Here is a 19452-nt window from a genome sequence, read left to right on the forward strand (position 1 = left end):
AAATTTTGACATTACAGAAGTTAAACTTACAAGACAAACTAATTTTACTACTATAAAAATAAGAAAACTATTTGCATCAATGTGTAAAGAGGTAGTATCCCTCTTACATAGGTCGCAATGTTTATAGAAGCTGATATTTCTTAAAATTAAATGCTCGGTTGAAAAAATTTCGGTTTAAGTTTTGGGAAGATAAATTGAGAGAAAAAAACCTCTTCGTTATTACAGAAATGTAAAATGAGGTTTCAAGATAAGAAATTTCTAAAAATTTTTTTGATTATTTTTATTTGTGATCTATCAAGATATTTTTCTTATATTTGACAAAGCATAAATAGATCATTTCATTTGCAAATTGCCTGAGATTGAAAAATGTTAAATTTTCTTACTTTTAAAAAATATATACTGTATATTTGAATGAAAGTATGATTTGATCCCACAAGAGTATCACAACATTTGCATATATACTGTACTCTGTACATTTTAAGTACATGATTTCAGGCTTTTGAAACTTTTTGTAAAATTTAAAATGTTACAAATGAATATGTAAAGAAAAATAATGTTTAAAAATACTAAATAAAAATCATTACATTTATCTTTTTCACAATTCTTTATTAAAACAATTGATACTATTTGCATATTTTATTTACAAATGTGTCCAAATATAAATTTATTATTTTACATTTTGCTGCATTTAAAAACAACGCTAAGTACATAAAAAGTAATTTTATACAAGTTATTTTTCAGCATCTTTCTTGGAAATGCCAATAGCCAGACCGACTAGAATTGCACCTATTGTAAAACCTTGGGCTAAAACTCTCGCTCTCATCATAAGCTGAGACCTGTACCGATTACCACTTCGCATACACCATAAACCATAAGACAGAGCAGCTGTAGTTAACAACACTCCTATTTTAAAAATTAAATATATATATGTCAAAACATTTATTATTCTATGTAATTTTAATTTAAAAATTTAATGATGCACATAACAAATTTTATATATTTGCATTACAAATGACATTAATAAAAAAAGGTAAATATTTATTTTTGATTGAGAAAAAGTAATATTGTAATCATAAATTTTTACTATAACTTTGAATTATATATTTCATTAAAATTTATTCTACAATTATTATTAAAAAGATTTAATCCTTAATTTCTAAATCATGAGCAAAATTAACACTGTATAAATATTAATATCTAGATATTAAAACAGGTTGGTTTGGTTTATTGGTGTTTTATGCAAGGACCTCATGGGTGATGCTTTGTCAACCCCTATGGTAAAATGTTAAAATAAACAATGATACTTGCTTGTAAATATAGTATAGTAGTTTATAAAATATAAAAATAGCCAAAAAAAGCTTAAAAAGCTATATCTACTAACCATCAACTATAATAATAAACCAATGTAAACAAGTACCAAAAGCTTCATAAAAATCATTTAACAAAAACCAAAAACAAAGTAATTATATAAATAAAGCATAAAATCATACCACAAGACAGCAGAAGATGATAGAAAATGTAAAATAGCAATATGCAATTCATTGACATGTTAAAATGATAGAAATGAAGAGAAGGGCTTAAAATACAGTAATATGTATAATAAAATGATCATTCACAATGAGCTGAAATTGAAAACTATGTCAATAAGTATAACAATAATGGTAGATAAAAAATAAAAACATCATAAAACTAAAATCAACGATAACAAAAACAATAAGAGTATACATATATAATAAAGCATAAAATGCATGCTAGAACACAATGTGTAAGGCCAATAAGAACTGAAATTCAGGGAGGTTAGCATGGAAACCACAGTTTCACTGCAGGATTTTTTAGCAATTAATATGAGTGTTTAGCATGTGCCATATCCCTCCTTTAGTATTACTTTTATGTTCATTATTTGTTTTTTAATTAATTTTGTACTTATACCTAGCTTTTAATAATTTTAGTTACTGATGAGGGGCTATAAAATATAAGTTGGCCTGAAATGCATCTAATAATGTATTTAATCAGCCAAAATATAAGTAAATCCTATGTTTTGGATCATTGAACTACCAGTAGAATTCTATAAACCTGCAGATGCAGGATTACAGAATTTTCAGGAATTATCTAAAAAGAAAATGGAGATGTCTAATGGAGAAGCTACAAGCCAAATTCAACTGCACCATATGGATATTTCAGTCTCACTTTTGACTAGAATATTTTCTCATAAAATTGGTCAGAACTCATTGTATTCAGTATTCTCTCGTAAAAATCAGAGAAGAAAACATCTTATATAAATTTGTATGAGAATTCAGTATATGTATGTTGGTATTCATACCTATATTTATAAAATGTATGAATAAGTATATAAAATACTAATACTAGCAACACACACAAAATGAATTTTTATTTGCTCTAAGCCTATAAAATGTATACACAAGCAAACATTAACTACTAATTCAAAGTAAAAAGTCAAATCAAATTGCAGCAAAAATGTCAATTTATATTACAGTATATGGTGTATTCTATTTTAAATTACAGTTAAATTATTAAATTAAATAGGACAAATTCTCAAATGTTATAGGAACCAGATAGAGTAATGTGACAAAGTGAAGGTGGTGTAGAGGTCAGGTTTTTGGAGACCTAGCAGAAAACTTAGTTTATTCAAATGAAAAAACCATTACTTCTGAATTTACTGTATTAAAATTACAAAAAAGGTTCAAAAATACTTGTTAATATGTTTTATGCACTTTTAGCCACTCTGGTAATTATCCCCAGCATAATCTATGCCTCAATTGAAACTATTAGTAATAAAAGATGTACAGTATAATCAGACTTGCATATTATGGTTTTTTGTTTGTATTTAACAATTACAAATAACTAATCACCAATTGCTTTGATCACAGTTACAAAATAAAATTTGATATTTTACTCCTGTTCAAATCATGAGTTGTGAAAAATGTTAACTGATTTTGTTTTAACCACTCTTTCTTGGTTTGAATTGTCTCATTAGTCTTTATTGATCTTCATACCATTTCAAGCTGCAATAATGCCTAATTATTCCCAAAATATTGCTATTCTGCTAGTGCTTGAATGGATGTCAAAATAATAACTATAGTAACCAAAAGATTTCCATAAAAAGTCCTTTTCCACATTTCCTTTGAAAAACAAATAAATACATTGTATAGTATGTGTGTGGGGGGTGTAATTAATTTCTCTCGTATTTTGATCAATCAGAATAGATATCATGTAAGGTCATAGTCATAAAGCCATTTAAATATTTAAATGTTTTTAAAAATATTTCCTTGTTATTCAAACTTATTATGTAATGTATGACAATATACCTAGATTATAAGTAAGTAATGGATGAATTTTGGCACAAGCAGATCAATAAATAATTTTTTTGTTTATATATGAAATGAAATTGACAATCTGAAAAAAACATTTTTATAAACTTAATGAACCCTTTTGTAAAACAACTAGTTTACTTTGAAAAATATTAAAAAACACTGAATNTACTTGTTAATATGTTTTATGCACTTTTAGCCACTCTGGTAATTATCCCCACATAACAAATTTTATATATTTGCATTACAAATGACATTAATAAAAAAAAGGTAAATATTTATTTTTGATTGAGAAAAAGTAATATTGTAATCATAAATTTTTACTATAACTTTGAATTATATATTTCATTAAAATTTATTCTACAATTATTATTAAAAAGATTTAATCCTTAATTTCTAAATCATGAGCAAAATTAACACTGTATAAATATTAATATCTAGATATTAAAACAGGTTGGTTTGGTTTATTGGTGTTTTATGCAAGGACCTCATGGGTGATGCTTTGCCAACCCCTATGGTAAAATGTTAAAATAAACAATGATACTTGCTTGTAAATATAGTATAGTAGTTTATAAAATATAAAAATAGCCAAAAAAAGCTTAAAAAGCTATATCTACTAACCATCAACTATAATAATAAACCAATGTAAACAAGTACCAAAAGCTTCATAAAAATCATTTAACAAAAACCAAAAACAAAGTAATTATATAAATAAAGCATAAAATCATACCACAAGACAGCAGAAGATAATAGAAAATGTAAAATAGCAATATGCAATTCATTGACATGTTAAAATGATAGAAATGAAGAGAAGGGCTTAAAATACAGTAATATGTATAATAAAATGATCATTCACAATGAGCTGAAATTGAAAACTATGTCAATAAGTATAACAATAATGGTAGATAAAAAATAAAAACATCATAAAACTAAAATCAACGATAACAAAAACAATAAGAGTATACATATATAATAAAGCATAAAATGCATGCTAGAACACAATGTGTAAGGCCAATAAGAACTGAAATTCAGGGAGGTTAGCATGGAAACCACAGTTTCACTGCAGGATTTTTTAGCAATTAATATGAGTGTTTAGCATGTGCCATATCCCTCCTTTAGTATTACTTTTATGTTCATTATTTGTTTTTTAATTAATTTTGTACTTATACCTAGCTTTTAATAATTTTAGTTACTGATGAGGGGCTATAAAATATAAGTTGGCCTGAAATGCATCTAATAATGTATTTAATCAGCCAAAATATAAGTAAATACTATGTTTTGGATCATTGAACTACCAGTAGAATTCTATAAACCTGCAGATGCAGGATTACAGAATTTTCAGGAATTATCTAAAAAGAAAATGGAGATGTCTAATGGAGAAGCTACAAGCCAAATTCAACTGCACCATATGGATATTTCAGTCTCACTTTTGACTAGAATATTTTCTCATAAAATTGGTCAGAACTCATTGTATTCAGTATTCTCTCGTAAAAATCAGAGAAGAAAACATCTTATATAAATTTGTATGAGAATTCAGTATATGTATGTTGGTATTCATACCTATATTTATAAAATGTATGAATAAGTATATAAAATACTAATACTAGCAACACACACAAAATGAATTTTTATTTGCTCTAAGCCTATAAAATGTATACACAAGCAAACATTAACTACTAATTCAAAGTAAAAAGTCAAATCAAATTGCAGCAAAAATGTCAATTTATATTACAGTATATGGTGTATTCTATTTTAAATTACAGTTAAATTATTAAATTAAATAGGACAAATTCTCAAATGTTATAGGAACCAGATAGAGTAATGTGACAAAGTGAAGGTGGTGTAGAGGTCAGGTTTTTGGAGACCTAGCAGAAAACTTAGTTTATTCAAATGAAAAAACCATTACTTCTGAATTTACTGTATTAAAATTACAAAAAAGGTTCAAAAATACTTGTTAATATGTTTTATGCACTTTTAGCCACTCTGGTAATTATCCCCAGCATAATCTATGCCTCAATTGAAACTATTAGTAATAAAAGATGTACAGTATAATCAGACTTGCATATTATGGTTTTTTGTTTGTATTTAACAATTACAAATAACTAATCACCAATTGCTTTGATCACAGTTACAAAATAAAATTTGATATTTTACTCCTGTTCAAATCATGAGTTGTGAAAAATGTTAACTGATTTTGTTTTAACCACTCTTTCTTGGTTTGAATTGTCTCATTAGTCTTTATTGATCTTCATACCATTTCAAGCTGCAATAATGCCTAATTATTCCCAAAATATTGCTATTCTACTAGTGCTTGAATGGATGTCAAAATAATAACTATAGTAACCAAAAGATTTCCATAAAAAGTCCTTTTCCACATTTCCTTTGAAAAACAAATAAATACATTGTATAGTATGTGTGTGGGGGGTGTAATTAATTTCTCTCGTATTTTGATCAATCAGAATAGATATCATGTAAGGTCATAGTCATAAAGCCATTTAAATATTTAAATGTTTTTAAAAATATTTCCTTGTTATTCAAACTTATTATGTAATGTATGACAATATACCTAGATTATAAGTAAGTAATGGATGAATTTTGGCACAAGCAGATCAATAAATAATTTTTTTGTTTATATATGAAATGAAATTGACAATCTGAAAAAAACATTTTTATAAACTTAATGAACCCTTTTGTAAAACAACTAGTTTACTTTGAAAAATATTAAAAAACACTGAATAATTTTGAAACAGTCTGTTTAAAAGTTATTAGTCTTACATTTTTAATAGTTAAATTTCAATAATAAAAACTGAAATGGAAGTTATTTATCACAAATCTAAACTGGCCTGAACTGCTCTTAATATAAATATACTCAAATGTTAAAATTATAACTTCTATGTGTGAAATATATAGTGACTCCAATTAACCAGGTTTTGTAAAAAAGCATAACTGTTAACCATCAGCATTGGGCACTGACCAGCAGAGTTAAAAATATAAAAAAAACTTTTTAATAAAATAGCATAACAGATGACACCACCAAATTTTGCCAGTAAAGTTTAGAACTCATTGCTGGATTTTTTACATTATGATGTTAGAGTATAAAGCTATTGTCATACTCTTGACTGTATTTATGGCAATAGCTTTACATGATAACCATATGCAGAGAAAAAATTAAATGTTTATTAAAAAGGTATTTAATATCAACAATGTGCAATATCAGTGTTAAGAATTTTTTCACTTTTTATTCAAACAGCAGCATTTTTCTATCATTGTCCCAGCTATTCTCCATTCTAAAGGTTGGCAAGTATGTTTTATATTATAAACATTTGGGTCAAGGAACCATTACAAAAAATATATTGGGTCATTTGAACAAAAAGTGAGAAATGCTGGTTCAGGGAGACTTCTGAATTTGAAAGCTCTGAAATAATGCTGTTGATATGAATTGGCCTAAAATAAAATTAAAACTATATTAAGTTTTGTAAACTTTTGTCCTTATTACTTTGCCTTGAATTGCCTGGATGAATATATGCTAGTAGCAAATAAAATAAGAACAATCCTAGGCCTTTAATTGGTAGTAAATAGGAATTAGTGTGTTCCTTGTACATCTAAATAGGACTTTAAAAGATATATATATATATATACCAACTTTAATGCTTGTTAATAGTCATTCATTAACAAGTATATTTCATATTCACCAAATTTAATGCTATTTTAACAGACAGTTCAAATATGATCACATTACAATATAAAATAACAAAACTTGTTAATTAATGAATTTGAAAGGTTTTTCTTCTGTACTATCAATATTTGATTTCTACAAATATTTTTCTTCTGTTTTTACTCATAACCAAAACCCTGTTTCAATTAATTTGTTAAGTGAATTAGTTTTGCTATTTATTGGTTTGATTAAATGGATGGGGCTAAAAATATAGTTCAGATATCAAATTAAAAAATTCTTTAAATTATTAAATCTCAATTACTAAAAAATTAAGTTTTGCCCTGTGGATGATGCCACTGAAAAGAGATTTGAGAAAGGTACAATGGTTCAGGCATGGTGGAGAGGCAAGTGTAAAATCTCTTGTGACCCACCACTTTGGGAACCACAGATGTAGATTACAAAGGAACAAGTAAATTATTCTATTTCCGGATTATAGATTTGCTGTATTCTTACATATTTTTTTTAACTAAATCTTATATTTATAGGTATAGTATTTTGTCAGCAAATACAATATCCACAGTTAAAACGTAGACTTTATTCCATTCTTTATTCTACATATGCATTTCAGGTCAACATGAACTCTCAACCCATCTTCAGTGTTATAAAATTTGTATATACTGTATAATAAACAACCAACCATAGATGGAGATTCAATTCCAAGTACAACTGCATAGCCAGTGTTTGTTTCTTAATCCCTTGTGGATCGTTGAACATTACATCTTATAACATTTAATATTTTTTCCTTTATAAGCTTGGTATAAAATTAATATTAAGGCAGCCGGCCACTTATGAACATTTAAAAAACTTAAAGTTAACAAATTAAAAATACAATTAAATCATCAAGTACCTTACAAATTTTTAAAGTAACTATTACTACATTACTATGGAGAGGAAACCTACATCAATGGCCCCTAGTCCCAGGCAGCCCTTAGATGGGCAAGGGGTGCGAAGAATCTCCCAGCTCAACATAGTGAAATCAAAAATCCGTATCGCCACATGGAATGTGAGAAGCCTTTTTATGGCTGGTAAGTTTGACAATGTAATTAAAGAAACCCAAAAGATTAAAAATAGATATTCTAGGCATTAGTGAATTACGCTGGCCTGGTTCTGGAGTATGCCAAAATGAGCACGGAACGCTTTACTATTCAGGAAACAATGACCAAGACCAATACCACTGAAATGGGATGGGGATATTTGTTTCTGCAAAACATACGCAATGTGTTATCGGCCATTCACCAATATCGGATAGGCTGATGATACTTCAAATACATGGTCAATCTTTCAGAATTAATATAATACAAGTATACGCCCCAACATTTACCAATAATAATGAAGACGAGCTAGAAGACTTATACAACTCTATCGATAAGATATTTGGCAAACTAAAAAAGGATGATATCACCATGATTATTGGTGATTACAATGCTAAAGTTGGCATGGGAAGACGGGAAGATCTGATAGGAGACTTTGGGTTGGGTCTAAGCAAAGAGAGGTGGCAGACTTTTTGAATTCTGCCAGGAAAATGATATGGTAATTACAACACTTGGTTCAAATTACCAAAAAGAACACTACACCTGGAAATCACCTGCTGATAAAAATCAATCACCAATTAGAAACCAGATAGACTACATACTCATTAATAAACGTCACAGAAACTGCGTAACACGGGTGGCAACATTCCCTGGCGCAGATATTGGTTCTGACCATGTTCCACTGGTGGCAGACATCAAACTAAAATTAAAGGCAATTAAACCAAAGTGCAGAAGCCAACACTATGATGAATTTTAGTCACTATACCAGTACCATCTTGAAAGACAATACCAAAATGTTTCTCTTCACAGCAACAGAGTAACTTGGTAGTTTTAAACAATCTTGTATCCAAAAAATTTGTAAGAAACAAAGTTACATAACAAACACTGTCATTTGACAGTTTTTCAACTGGCAAAATTTGAGCCAAATGGTGTGAACAGCAGCAGTCTACTGAGTAGCCATTCTGTCAAATTGATTTATTTAGCTGGTCAAATAACTTAAGCTACCACCACTTACATTATACAGAATGACAAACAAAGGACAGGCAGTAGGAAAAAAAAAAAAGATCAATTTAATTTTTTGGCTTAACACTGATCTCACAGGTATGACTAACAGCATCACTCTTCATCTCTAAGATTTAACCCAGCATTTCTGAGTCCAAATTTTAAGTGTTCCATACTTCCTGCTGCTTGATTACTTCCATTTATACTCATTAAATCATGCTAATCCTACTAGTAATTAGCATGAAGTTGAGTACATTTTTCTATAACCCCCAAAACTGCAGGGTCTAACTAGATATAACACTATGATATTACGAGAATGGAAATACCACAATTTAGAAAACAAGTAGAAGAAGAATTGAATAAGGAGCTGGGCAACTTGAAAGATGATAATCATTCTGACGTACAAACACTATGGAAAGATCTGAGAGACATCTTGATCAAAGTCTGTCACAAAAACCTAAAATCAACCTGTAGAGTCGAGAAGAAAAGATGGATGATGGAGATACTGGACTTAATGGAAAAACAAAGACTAACAAAAAATGACGCAGAAACTTACAAACGTATCAATGACATTATAAAAGGTAGAGATAAAAAAGGCCAAGGAGGAATGGATAAAGAGAAACTGCAACAAAATTGAAAACCTCGAAAAAGAACATATGTTCCAGATGCATAAGAAAATCAAAGAAATGATGGGTTCATTCAAGTGTCATTGCTCTAATATACTAATGGATGCTAACAGCAGTCCTATTATTGATGAAAATGAACTGAAAAACACGTGGAAACATTACGTTGAAAAACTTTTTGATGAGGAAAGACCAACACCCATAAATAACGACCAGTAGAAGGTCCTGAAATACTCAAAGTAGTAAAGCATGCCATTCATATTGCAAAGAATAAGAAAACTCCCAGACCTGACGAAATCCCGATTGAAATTGTGAAATTGATCGAAGATGATAATATTAAACTAATTACTAGATTATTCAATCGGATCTACAATACTGGCACAATACCAAAAGACTGGTTAAAATCAACCTTTGTAACAATCCCTAAAACAAGTCATCCTAAAAGTTGTAGCGACTACAGACTCATTAGTCTTATGTGCCATGTTCTGAAGATATTTCACATATTATACACGCCAGGATATATAAAAAATGTGAAATTGATCTCGAAGAAACTATTTGGATTCAGAAATGCTTTTGGAACAAGAGAAGTGTTGTTTAGTATCAACGTCCTTCTCCAGAGATGTCGTGAACAACAAAAAGACATATTTGCTTGTTTCATAGAGTATGAAAAGGCTTTCGATAGTGTGAAACATTCCAAATTAATAAAGATCCTACACCAAGTTCAATTAGATGGCTAAGACATCAGAATAATTCAAAATTTATACTGAGGTCAAACAGCAGAAGTCAAGTTAGGAACAATGAAAACAGCAGAAATTGAAATACAGAGGAAAGACCGGCAGGGCTGCATTCTTTCGCCCTTATTGTTTAATCTGTACTCAGACAAAATCTTCAAAAATGCCTTAGAAAACTCAAATTATGGGATTAAAATCAACAGCATAATTCTTAACGTCATTAGATATGCTGATGACACACTAATCATATGCGACAGCCTAGAAGGCATACAGGTACCACTAAACAAAATTAACTGAGCAGGAATTGATGCCGGTCTCAAAATAAATGCAAACAAAACTAAATTTATGATTTTTAGTCAGACCCCACACAGAGAGGCACAACTTGTTCTTGACCAAATAAAAAATTGAACAGGTCAAACAGTTTAAATATTTGGGAAGCATAATTACAGAAAATATAGATTCAGGGAAAGAAATTAAATGCAGGATAGCAGCAGCTAGAACATCCTTCCAAAAAATGAAAACCCTGCTCTGCAATGACAATTTAAATTTGAAATTGCAGCAACGCATGGCCGAATGTTATATTTGGTCAGTTCTCCTCTACGGTGTGGAAAGCTGGACATTAAAAAGGAATACAGAAAGAAGACTGGAGGCATTTGAGATGTGGATTCACAGAAGGATGCTGAGAGTCCCATGGACGGATCGAGTGACCAACAACGAAATTCTAAGCAGAGCAAGAACAAACAGAAAATTGCTGTCAACAATCAAATGCAGAAAGATTGCATACTTGGGACATATCACTAGAGGAGAAAAATACAAAATCCCACAACTAATCCTCAATGGAAAGATTGAGGGAAAGCGTAAACGAGGCCGAAGACATTTATCATGGATGGACAATATTAAAAAATGGACAGGCATACAAAACATTGGGAAGGTAATGAGAACGGCCAAAGATAGGAACTCTCTCTCTCCCTCCTTGGTGATCGCCAACGTCCAGGGGACCGGACATGGCACGTGAAGAAGAATTACTACGTAGTTTCAATTTACACAATAGTTCCAGCTAGAAAGAATAAGGTTTTTATTTTCAATGAAACTACTCAAAAAATGAATATAAAATATTCAAGCTTGTCGATTCCTATATGCAATTGTAAAATAAACCCTATTAGTCTTTATAAAATGATTTGGAATATAAGACCTTTCCAAAGCCTGAGATTTATATATTTCTTACTTACCTGTCTCTCTTGCAATCATTAATTCAAATATAGGCCAAAGGGTCTATTATACAACCATTGTGCTTATATGTTATCACTACCTGAAAAATTAAAAATATAAAAAAAATGTATTGTTATATAACATGCTTTTAACAAAAATTTGTGGCCATCCTGATTATAAATTGTTATGTAGATGTTAAATCCATGATATTCAAATAAACAAGTAAATATTTACTATCACAATGTATAATAAAAAGAAGAACAGTAATCATAGATATCAGTAATAACAGTACAAGATTTTCTCTGACATTATCAGCATTCTGCAAGGAATAGATAATTCACACACAGTAAAAGATTATGAAATTAGCCTATATAAGATAGTTCCAAAAACATTCTTTTTGCACTTGACTAGAAAAGCAAAAATCACATATTTCATAAAGTGGCTTATCTGGAATAATGAATTCACTTGCTGCTTGTTCTTATATTCATGATTTAAAACTGACAGGATGATTATACTCCGATTTATTGTGTTAGTTGTTTCAAAACATATGCTGGGGGGGGAGGGACTTAAAGTTGGCAATATAAAAAAAACTTATGTAAAAACCCCCAGCATTTAGATAAATAATTGGTGGTGGTCTCAAGGTAGTTCAGGCCCATGAAGGGCATTTTATGCCACTGAGGTTTTATTCATGAAGAAACAGTTTCTATTTGAAGCAATAAAGGCAAGTTGTGCTTTTTACTGGAGTATACTTTATAAAATTATATATTTATATAATTATTTAACTCATTTATACATAGTTACTTGATTTTGATTATGTTACTATTTGATTACAAGCAAATGCACTCCTTGAAATAATAAACTTCAAAGCAACATAAGTGACCTTCTCAGGACCAGACCATTACCAATCAACTTAGCTTGTCAAGTTACATAGGGTGGTTGGAGGAATTTTTACACTTTGCTTGATTTCTACCACATTTAATTCTCTTGTGAAGAAGGAAAGATTTTTGTTGCTTTAAATTTATATTAATTTTTACAAACCATTCAGCAATACATATGCAAATTTTGAAAGATGTACTGTACCTTGTGAAAAGTCACTCCAACACTTACTTCAACCCTCCCTCACATGTAAAAAGAAATCTAAATGTTGATTAATTTGATATAAAAATCTTAATCTATCCAAGAATTTTAGGCCATTTTTTTTCAGCCTAAAATTATTGCTGACAGCTGGTAATACTGTATTTGGCATGATAAAAATCTTAAATACTTAAAATGTAAAACAACAAAAATCTAAACTTTATGCAATCAATCATCAGAATCATTTCATATATTTGTCATGAAAGTCCTTATGACTAAAAAAAAAGTACCTTTTTGAAATTTCTATAAACTTCAATAAAGGTACTTTTTTAAATAACAATAAACTAGAGAGGTTGCGGCCGACGTTTTCAATGTGTACGTCAGATGTTCAGCGCTGCCTTCCTGTAAGTCTAGAAGTTTGACAATGGCGTTTGGAACAAATATAATCAAACACCAAACAATTTGCTGAGCTTATTATTAATTTACTGTTCAAACGTTTTCAGCCTACTTCTAATAGGACATCCTCAAGACATTCGAATACAAAACTTTCAAAATTTATTCGAAAGTTTTGTATTCGATTGTAGAACAGTAATGTCTTGAGGATGGCCTATTAGAAGTAGGCTGAAAACGTTTGAACAGTAAATTAATAATAAGCTCAGCAAATTGTTTGGTGTTTGATTATATTTGTAAGTAAACTGCTGAGGAGGTGAGAGTAGGCGTTTAGAACATTGAGCATGATTCCACTGACGTTCCAAATGCCATTGTCAAACTTCTAGACTTACAGGAAGGCGGCGCTGAACATCCGATGTACACATTTACGCATTGAAAACGTTGGCTGAAACCTCTCTCTGATACACAAGACATTTAAGAAAAATTTTAAATAAAATCAACAATTTTATGTATCTCTCATGTTACATCATCTCCCACATACTTCATACCACCTATTTCATACATTGAATCTTCATTCTCTATTACAGATCTCTATCTCATTTGCACATTCAATCTGTCAAGTTTGACAGCCAACATATATCCACTTGTGCCCCTTATTAACCAGAAAACTACACACAACCTCTTGTAATGGACACACATGCATTGTTTTTTGTATTACTTTGTTTTTGTATGTAACCAGTACATATACAATAATGTAGATTGTAGATGGAGTGACGATCTTCCTCAAACTCCATCTTGTTGGGTTTCCTTGTTTATCACAACTCAATTAGATGTGATCCAGGTTCATTGGAAGACCTCCTCCACACTCAAGATAGTCCGTAATGTATATAGTTTTGTAAATAAACCGTACACTATACCAGTTAGAAAACACAAACACGAAGTGGTGTAAATTGACGTACAGGAACGATTAAGTTATTGAGAGGCCTTGGTCAGCCTATGGAGTGACTCAACTGCATGGCACGTCCAGCCTATGCACTTGCCCGTACCTGAGATGTTTGCCAGAGGAGTATGCTCTCTCTAAGCTCAGTGGGCTTCCCAAGTTCCAGAAACTACTGTGTATCGAGTCTCTTGCCCTTCTCTCCTCCCTCTCCGGTTTGCTCTGCAATTTAAGGATTTCCTGTATGAAAACTTCTGACCAATCAAACTTTCCTTGCGCAAATAGCTTTCACCCAGGTCTGCTTTTAATCGGATGATAGTAAAGTTTCCACTTATGCCCACTAATGTTCCGACCCACTTGATTACATCCAGGTTTTCATATCCAGGCAACTGGTCATCACCAGACCACAGAGGGATACAATTAGCAAAATTGGTATTTCTTTTGTTCCCTCTCTATTTACAACTTGTTTACATGACCAATACTTTACAGATGGTTTAATAAAATGCATTTCTCTCAATATTTTTTTGTTGTAAACATTAATTAATTAAGCTAGATAATTTTTAAAATCTCAATTCAATATCAGATATATAAAAAAGTCACTAGAATATAAATATGGCATTTCCTAGCAAAATTCTGAAAAGTTTAAATATAAAAATATTTTTCAATGTTTATCACTTGCCTTTTATAAGATTACAGTAATTTGTTTTTAACAACAATTTTTAATCTAAATATCAAACATTTCATTTAAATTTTTCAGTTTCAAAACTTCCAGTAATTCAAATTAGAATTTTTAATTTAGATCATATTTCACAAATGCTTTTTGTATTTCTTTATAGCATGTTATCAACAGCTAAACAAGAGCAAATAAAATTATTCTTGAACTGATAACATGTATGTAAACAACAGTATAAATATCCAATTTTATCACATATGCCTGTTATAGACAATTTGAATTCAAATGAAAATATTACTATTACTATAATTATGTTCTTATAAAATATACATAATATACAGTAAAATGTAACTCAAAATGTCTATAATGCAAATATTTCTTTAACTTAAAAAACAAAACACTTGGTAGGTCTCAATAAATAGCATAGGGAATTAATGTCTCCAACTTGAATTTCTTAACTCAAATTTTCAAGTCAAAGTTTTTCATGGTCACTGATTTATGTTACTTTTAACTTCCCAATTCAGATTTTAATATTTATTCTATCCAAATAATCTTAATTATCAGATTTCCATGAAATTTTCAGGAAGTTAGTTGTATTTACTCTCCAACACCAATTTTCAGACAATGTTCCAGTCCAATGCAAAAGACCTTAACAACATGCACCTGCAAACATGTTCAATTCCATTAGTTACATTAAACATTTTGCTGAAAGGCATTACACGAGCTGTTTAAAGCAAAAAAACACTATCAAGATTCTTCATGTAGTGCAAAACAGGTAAAAGTACAAATTATTTGGAATCAATACTTTTACTCTATTGTTCTGTAACTCAAAATTTTTTCCTGCCCCTTGGAGCTTTGAGTTAGAGAAGTTTCATTATATTTATACAAAAGGATTTTCCACATCAAAATTTAATTCAGCAGTGTACATTTTATATATAGAGTTATTCACTGCATAAAGATTTACAGCTCACAAATAATTTTGATGACATGCACCTAAAGCTATCATTATCAATTCTTCATTTGAATAACTCATTTTCATGAAAACAAAGCAAATAAGTAACCAAGATCACACAGCAGAGCCAAAATCTTCACTTGGCAATATTTTTATAAAAGTGGTTATAAAAATCCTAGTTTGTCTATTTCAACATTGTGTGAAATTGAATCACAAAGCATACATACCCTTTCATGAAAAACAGCAGAATGTTGAGTTCCTGTGCAACGGGAATCCTGTATACCATGAACCTAACAATTTCATGCTGTCATGTGACAAGTTTGGGCAGGAAGGTAGGAAGTGACATTGAGAATCGACGACAGTTTTTGTGCAATGCCACCCAGCACTTTCAAAAATCAAAAATGTTTTTAATCAACTAACAGAAAATTTGGAGTATTTTTTCACTTAAACCTTTTTCCAGTAGACTAAAAAATTGACAGAACATGTCATGTCAAAATTTTTGTTTCAGTTTACTGGAAAATAAATTATTTGTTCACTGTTTAAACATGTGATAAAGAAAAATGAAAACAATAATTCAAAAACCTCCATGCTTTTGAAAAAGTTATAATTCAATTTATTCAAAGCTTACTTATTTTACTATCCAACACAATAAGATAAAGAATGAACACTGATGAACTTAGTTTCCAGCAAAGAACTTTTCAGAAAAAGAGAAATCAGATTTTTAGCAAAAACTTATTTAAGCAAGCATTCAAGATCGTGATGGTGCTCTAAATCTTTTTACTCAAGCTAAATGCAAAGCTCCAACTCTATGCAAGTTTTTTGCTGACCAGGGATACATAAGTAAATTACAAAACCGTTGTTTATTGGAAACAGGTTGCTTATTGACAAATCGCCAAGAAAGTAGTTGATATCGTTGAATGGACCTTTGCTTGGCTCTTGAATTTTAGACTTATGAGCAAGGATTATGAGCATTCTAAGAGTAAGAAAATGAACTATTAGAAAAAGGTGTTTATTTTGTCTTATACTATCCAAATAATGAATCAAAAGCATCCCTTGTAATTTATAAAACCTGCTGATTTTCAAGGCCATTCAAGGTCATCAAAAATTGTCCCATCTGTTATATAAACTTGGGTTATTACTCCTATCTTTCTACCTCCAAGAAAATACTACTGAATGCCACTAATTGATCATCCTGTTTATAAGCATTATACGAAAAGAATCTTTTACAATTAATATTAGAATTTTTTTCTGATATATAAATATTTACAATAAACCTGATATCTAAACTAAAAGTTAGTTTTAGCCTATTTTTAAAGTTTTTATGAAATCATTACTATTTACATGTTTCTATTAAAATTATATTCTCATATTACATACATCTATACCAACTTTTTTCCACCTCCACTACTTATCCTTTAAGATAGTAATCAACTTTGCATTCTCTTCTAAAAAAAATCTTTCCTCTCATAAATTCAATGTTCCAATTCATCCCAAACGTTTTAGATCAGATAAAGCATTGAACTCTAAGCAAACTAATCCATTTTCTTGTTCATATTCTTAATCATTCCATCATAACAGGAACACTAATTACAGAAACATATGCATATCCCAAAATAACTTGCATTAATCTGTCCTGGATTTGAAAATTAATGACATTTACACTGTAGTTCATGACATTTGACAAATTAAACAATTAAACTCCCAGGAACATCATTTCTGCATATTAACAATTGATAGTTTATTAATATTTAAATTGTTTTAATTTAAATATTCAAAGACATGCATTCAAAGAAAAACATTAGTCTGAATGCTTTATTTTTTGTGACTTTAGATTTTATCATCATTTAAAAAAAGTTTTATCCTTGCTTATTGAAATACCAAAATTTTCAAACTAAATTTGAGATAATTATATTCTAGAATTATTTATATCTCAAATTTAGTTTTAATCTTTAACAGTTTAACTCAATATGCTAATACCAGTACTGTCTACCTCATTTTATGCTGGTTCCTGAGAGAGGCAGCATAATTAAAATTGGTACAAAAATACATTATGAAATAAATAGGAATGCATTCCAGGTCTCCACAAACAAATAAAATATCCAAAAATTATAACTAAATTATACAACATGACAATAAGGTTTCTTCAGATTACCAAAGACCATTAAAGAGAACTTCATCCTTATCAAGTATTACACTAGTGCAAGTTATTTACTTATATATGAATGATTTTAACAAAATATTGATTGAATTATAATGTTTATTTTGTTTGGTTCCATTTTGTTTTCTATAAACGAATTTATTCTTTTAATATATCAGCCCTACATAATAAGGGGTCATCTTTCTTTATATGAAACCATGTTTGTCTTCTTATTTATTTATTCAACACAATAAAGTTTAATTTATACATTACCCTAGGCTTTCTTTACGTTCTTTATTCTTTTGTTACAGATACACGTTTTGGGTTTACACTCCCCTTCTGTCAGCTTTTGTTTCTTCTGAAGGTTTTGAGCATTTAAATAAATTATGGGACACTAAAATACATTTTAGGGGTGTATAAACCCAAAACACACATCAGTAACAAAAGAATAAAGAATGTAAAGAAAGCCTAGTGTCATGTATAAACTTAACCCTTTATTATTTATTCAACACAAAGTTTATCATGTGTACAGTTTAAGGGGAAGGGAAGGCCAGTCCAGTCACAAAAGTATACTATTGTACACAATTGGTAGGGAGGAGGAGAAATTATTTAAAAACTGTTTACAGGTATTTAGCAATGAATAAGGCATGAATTTGTCCTTATAAGTGTAGTTAATAGTGACATGAATAAATCATCAGTTAGAAAATAATTGCAGAACTTTTTTTTTAGCACTTGTGCAGTTTAGGGGGTATGGCTATTTGAAAGGTTTTCTTCCATAAAATTAATCGATTCTAGACTAATTTGACTCGAATATTTCCAAAATATGTATAATGTTTTAGGAATAACCCATATAAAATATGTTATAAACAAAAAATTGTCGGAATAATTACCGAGTGTACTCCGTTCGAAAACGCCATTGCTTAAACTTGTTTTCGTCGCGGAGCAGCACATTGGCGTACGAAGCTGTCACGTGACATTTGTCGGTGCTGTTCGATCCCCTAAACTGCACATATACATATATTTTATATGGATTATTCCCAAAACATTATACGTGTTTTTGAAATATTCGAGTCAAATTAGTCTAGAATCGATTAATTTTATGTAGAAAACCTTTCAAACAGCGTATCCCTAAACTGCACTAGTGCAAATCAGGCACACCCCCTAAACTGCATACGTTCCATATACTACTATGCCTTACGTTAAGTACTCTACTCACCAACAGGTACGAATGGATTAGCTTTAGTCTTTCGTATCATCTTTTCTCTCAAACCCTCTTCCTTCATATCGCTCAGTCTCGAGCGAACACGCACCCATTCCAATTCAATTTCTGTTTTATCATTTGACATGATGGTAATGACAATGTGAAAATCAGGTAATGCTTATACGTTTCTTCGCCGGATCCCACAGATCGCTTCCGCAGCATCGGATTAAATTTCTGGAAGAGTAGTGCCCCCTTTCGGATAAATTATTACTTATTTTATTATTATTTTTTTTTTTTACATAAATACCGGTATTAAATTTGTCTCTTCTTGAAGATTATAGCTTAAATAATTATGTAAATGTTAAATTAGCGTAGTTTTAATTTGTAAAAGGATTAATAATTGTATTTTATTCGAGAATCAAAACGCGTAAAAAATTTTAATATTTTA

At 29.9% G+C, this 19452-nt stretch overlaps 1 protein-coding gene across 1 annotated transcript; it reads right to left on the bottom strand.

Moving 5' to 3' along the window:
• Positions 1 to 600: 600 nt before the first annotated feature.
• On the bottom strand, positions 601 to 19257 carry LOC111619647 (HIG1 domain family member 2A-like). The gene is made up of 2 exons (XM_023361411.1): positions 19020 to 19257; positions 601 to 903 (listed from the first exon to the last, which is right to left on the bottom strand). Exons 1-2 carry the CDS (start codon positions 19147 to 19149, stop codon positions 731 to 733), a joined length of 303 nt encoding a protein of 100 aa, XP_023217179.1. The 5' UTR covers positions 19150 to 19257; the 3' UTR covers positions 601 to 730.
• Between the last annotated feature and the right edge of the window lie 195 nt (positions 19258 to 19452).

This window comes from Centruroides sculpturatus, unplaced genomic scaffold (genome assembly GCF_000671375.1).
Source record: "Centruroides sculpturatus isolate CEXI.00-Female unplaced genomic scaffold, Cexi_2.0 scaffold25, whole genome shotgun sequence".
NCBI classification, from domain to species: domain Eukaryota; kingdom Metazoa; phylum Arthropoda; class Arachnida; order Scorpiones; family Buthidae; genus Centruroides; species Centruroides sculpturatus.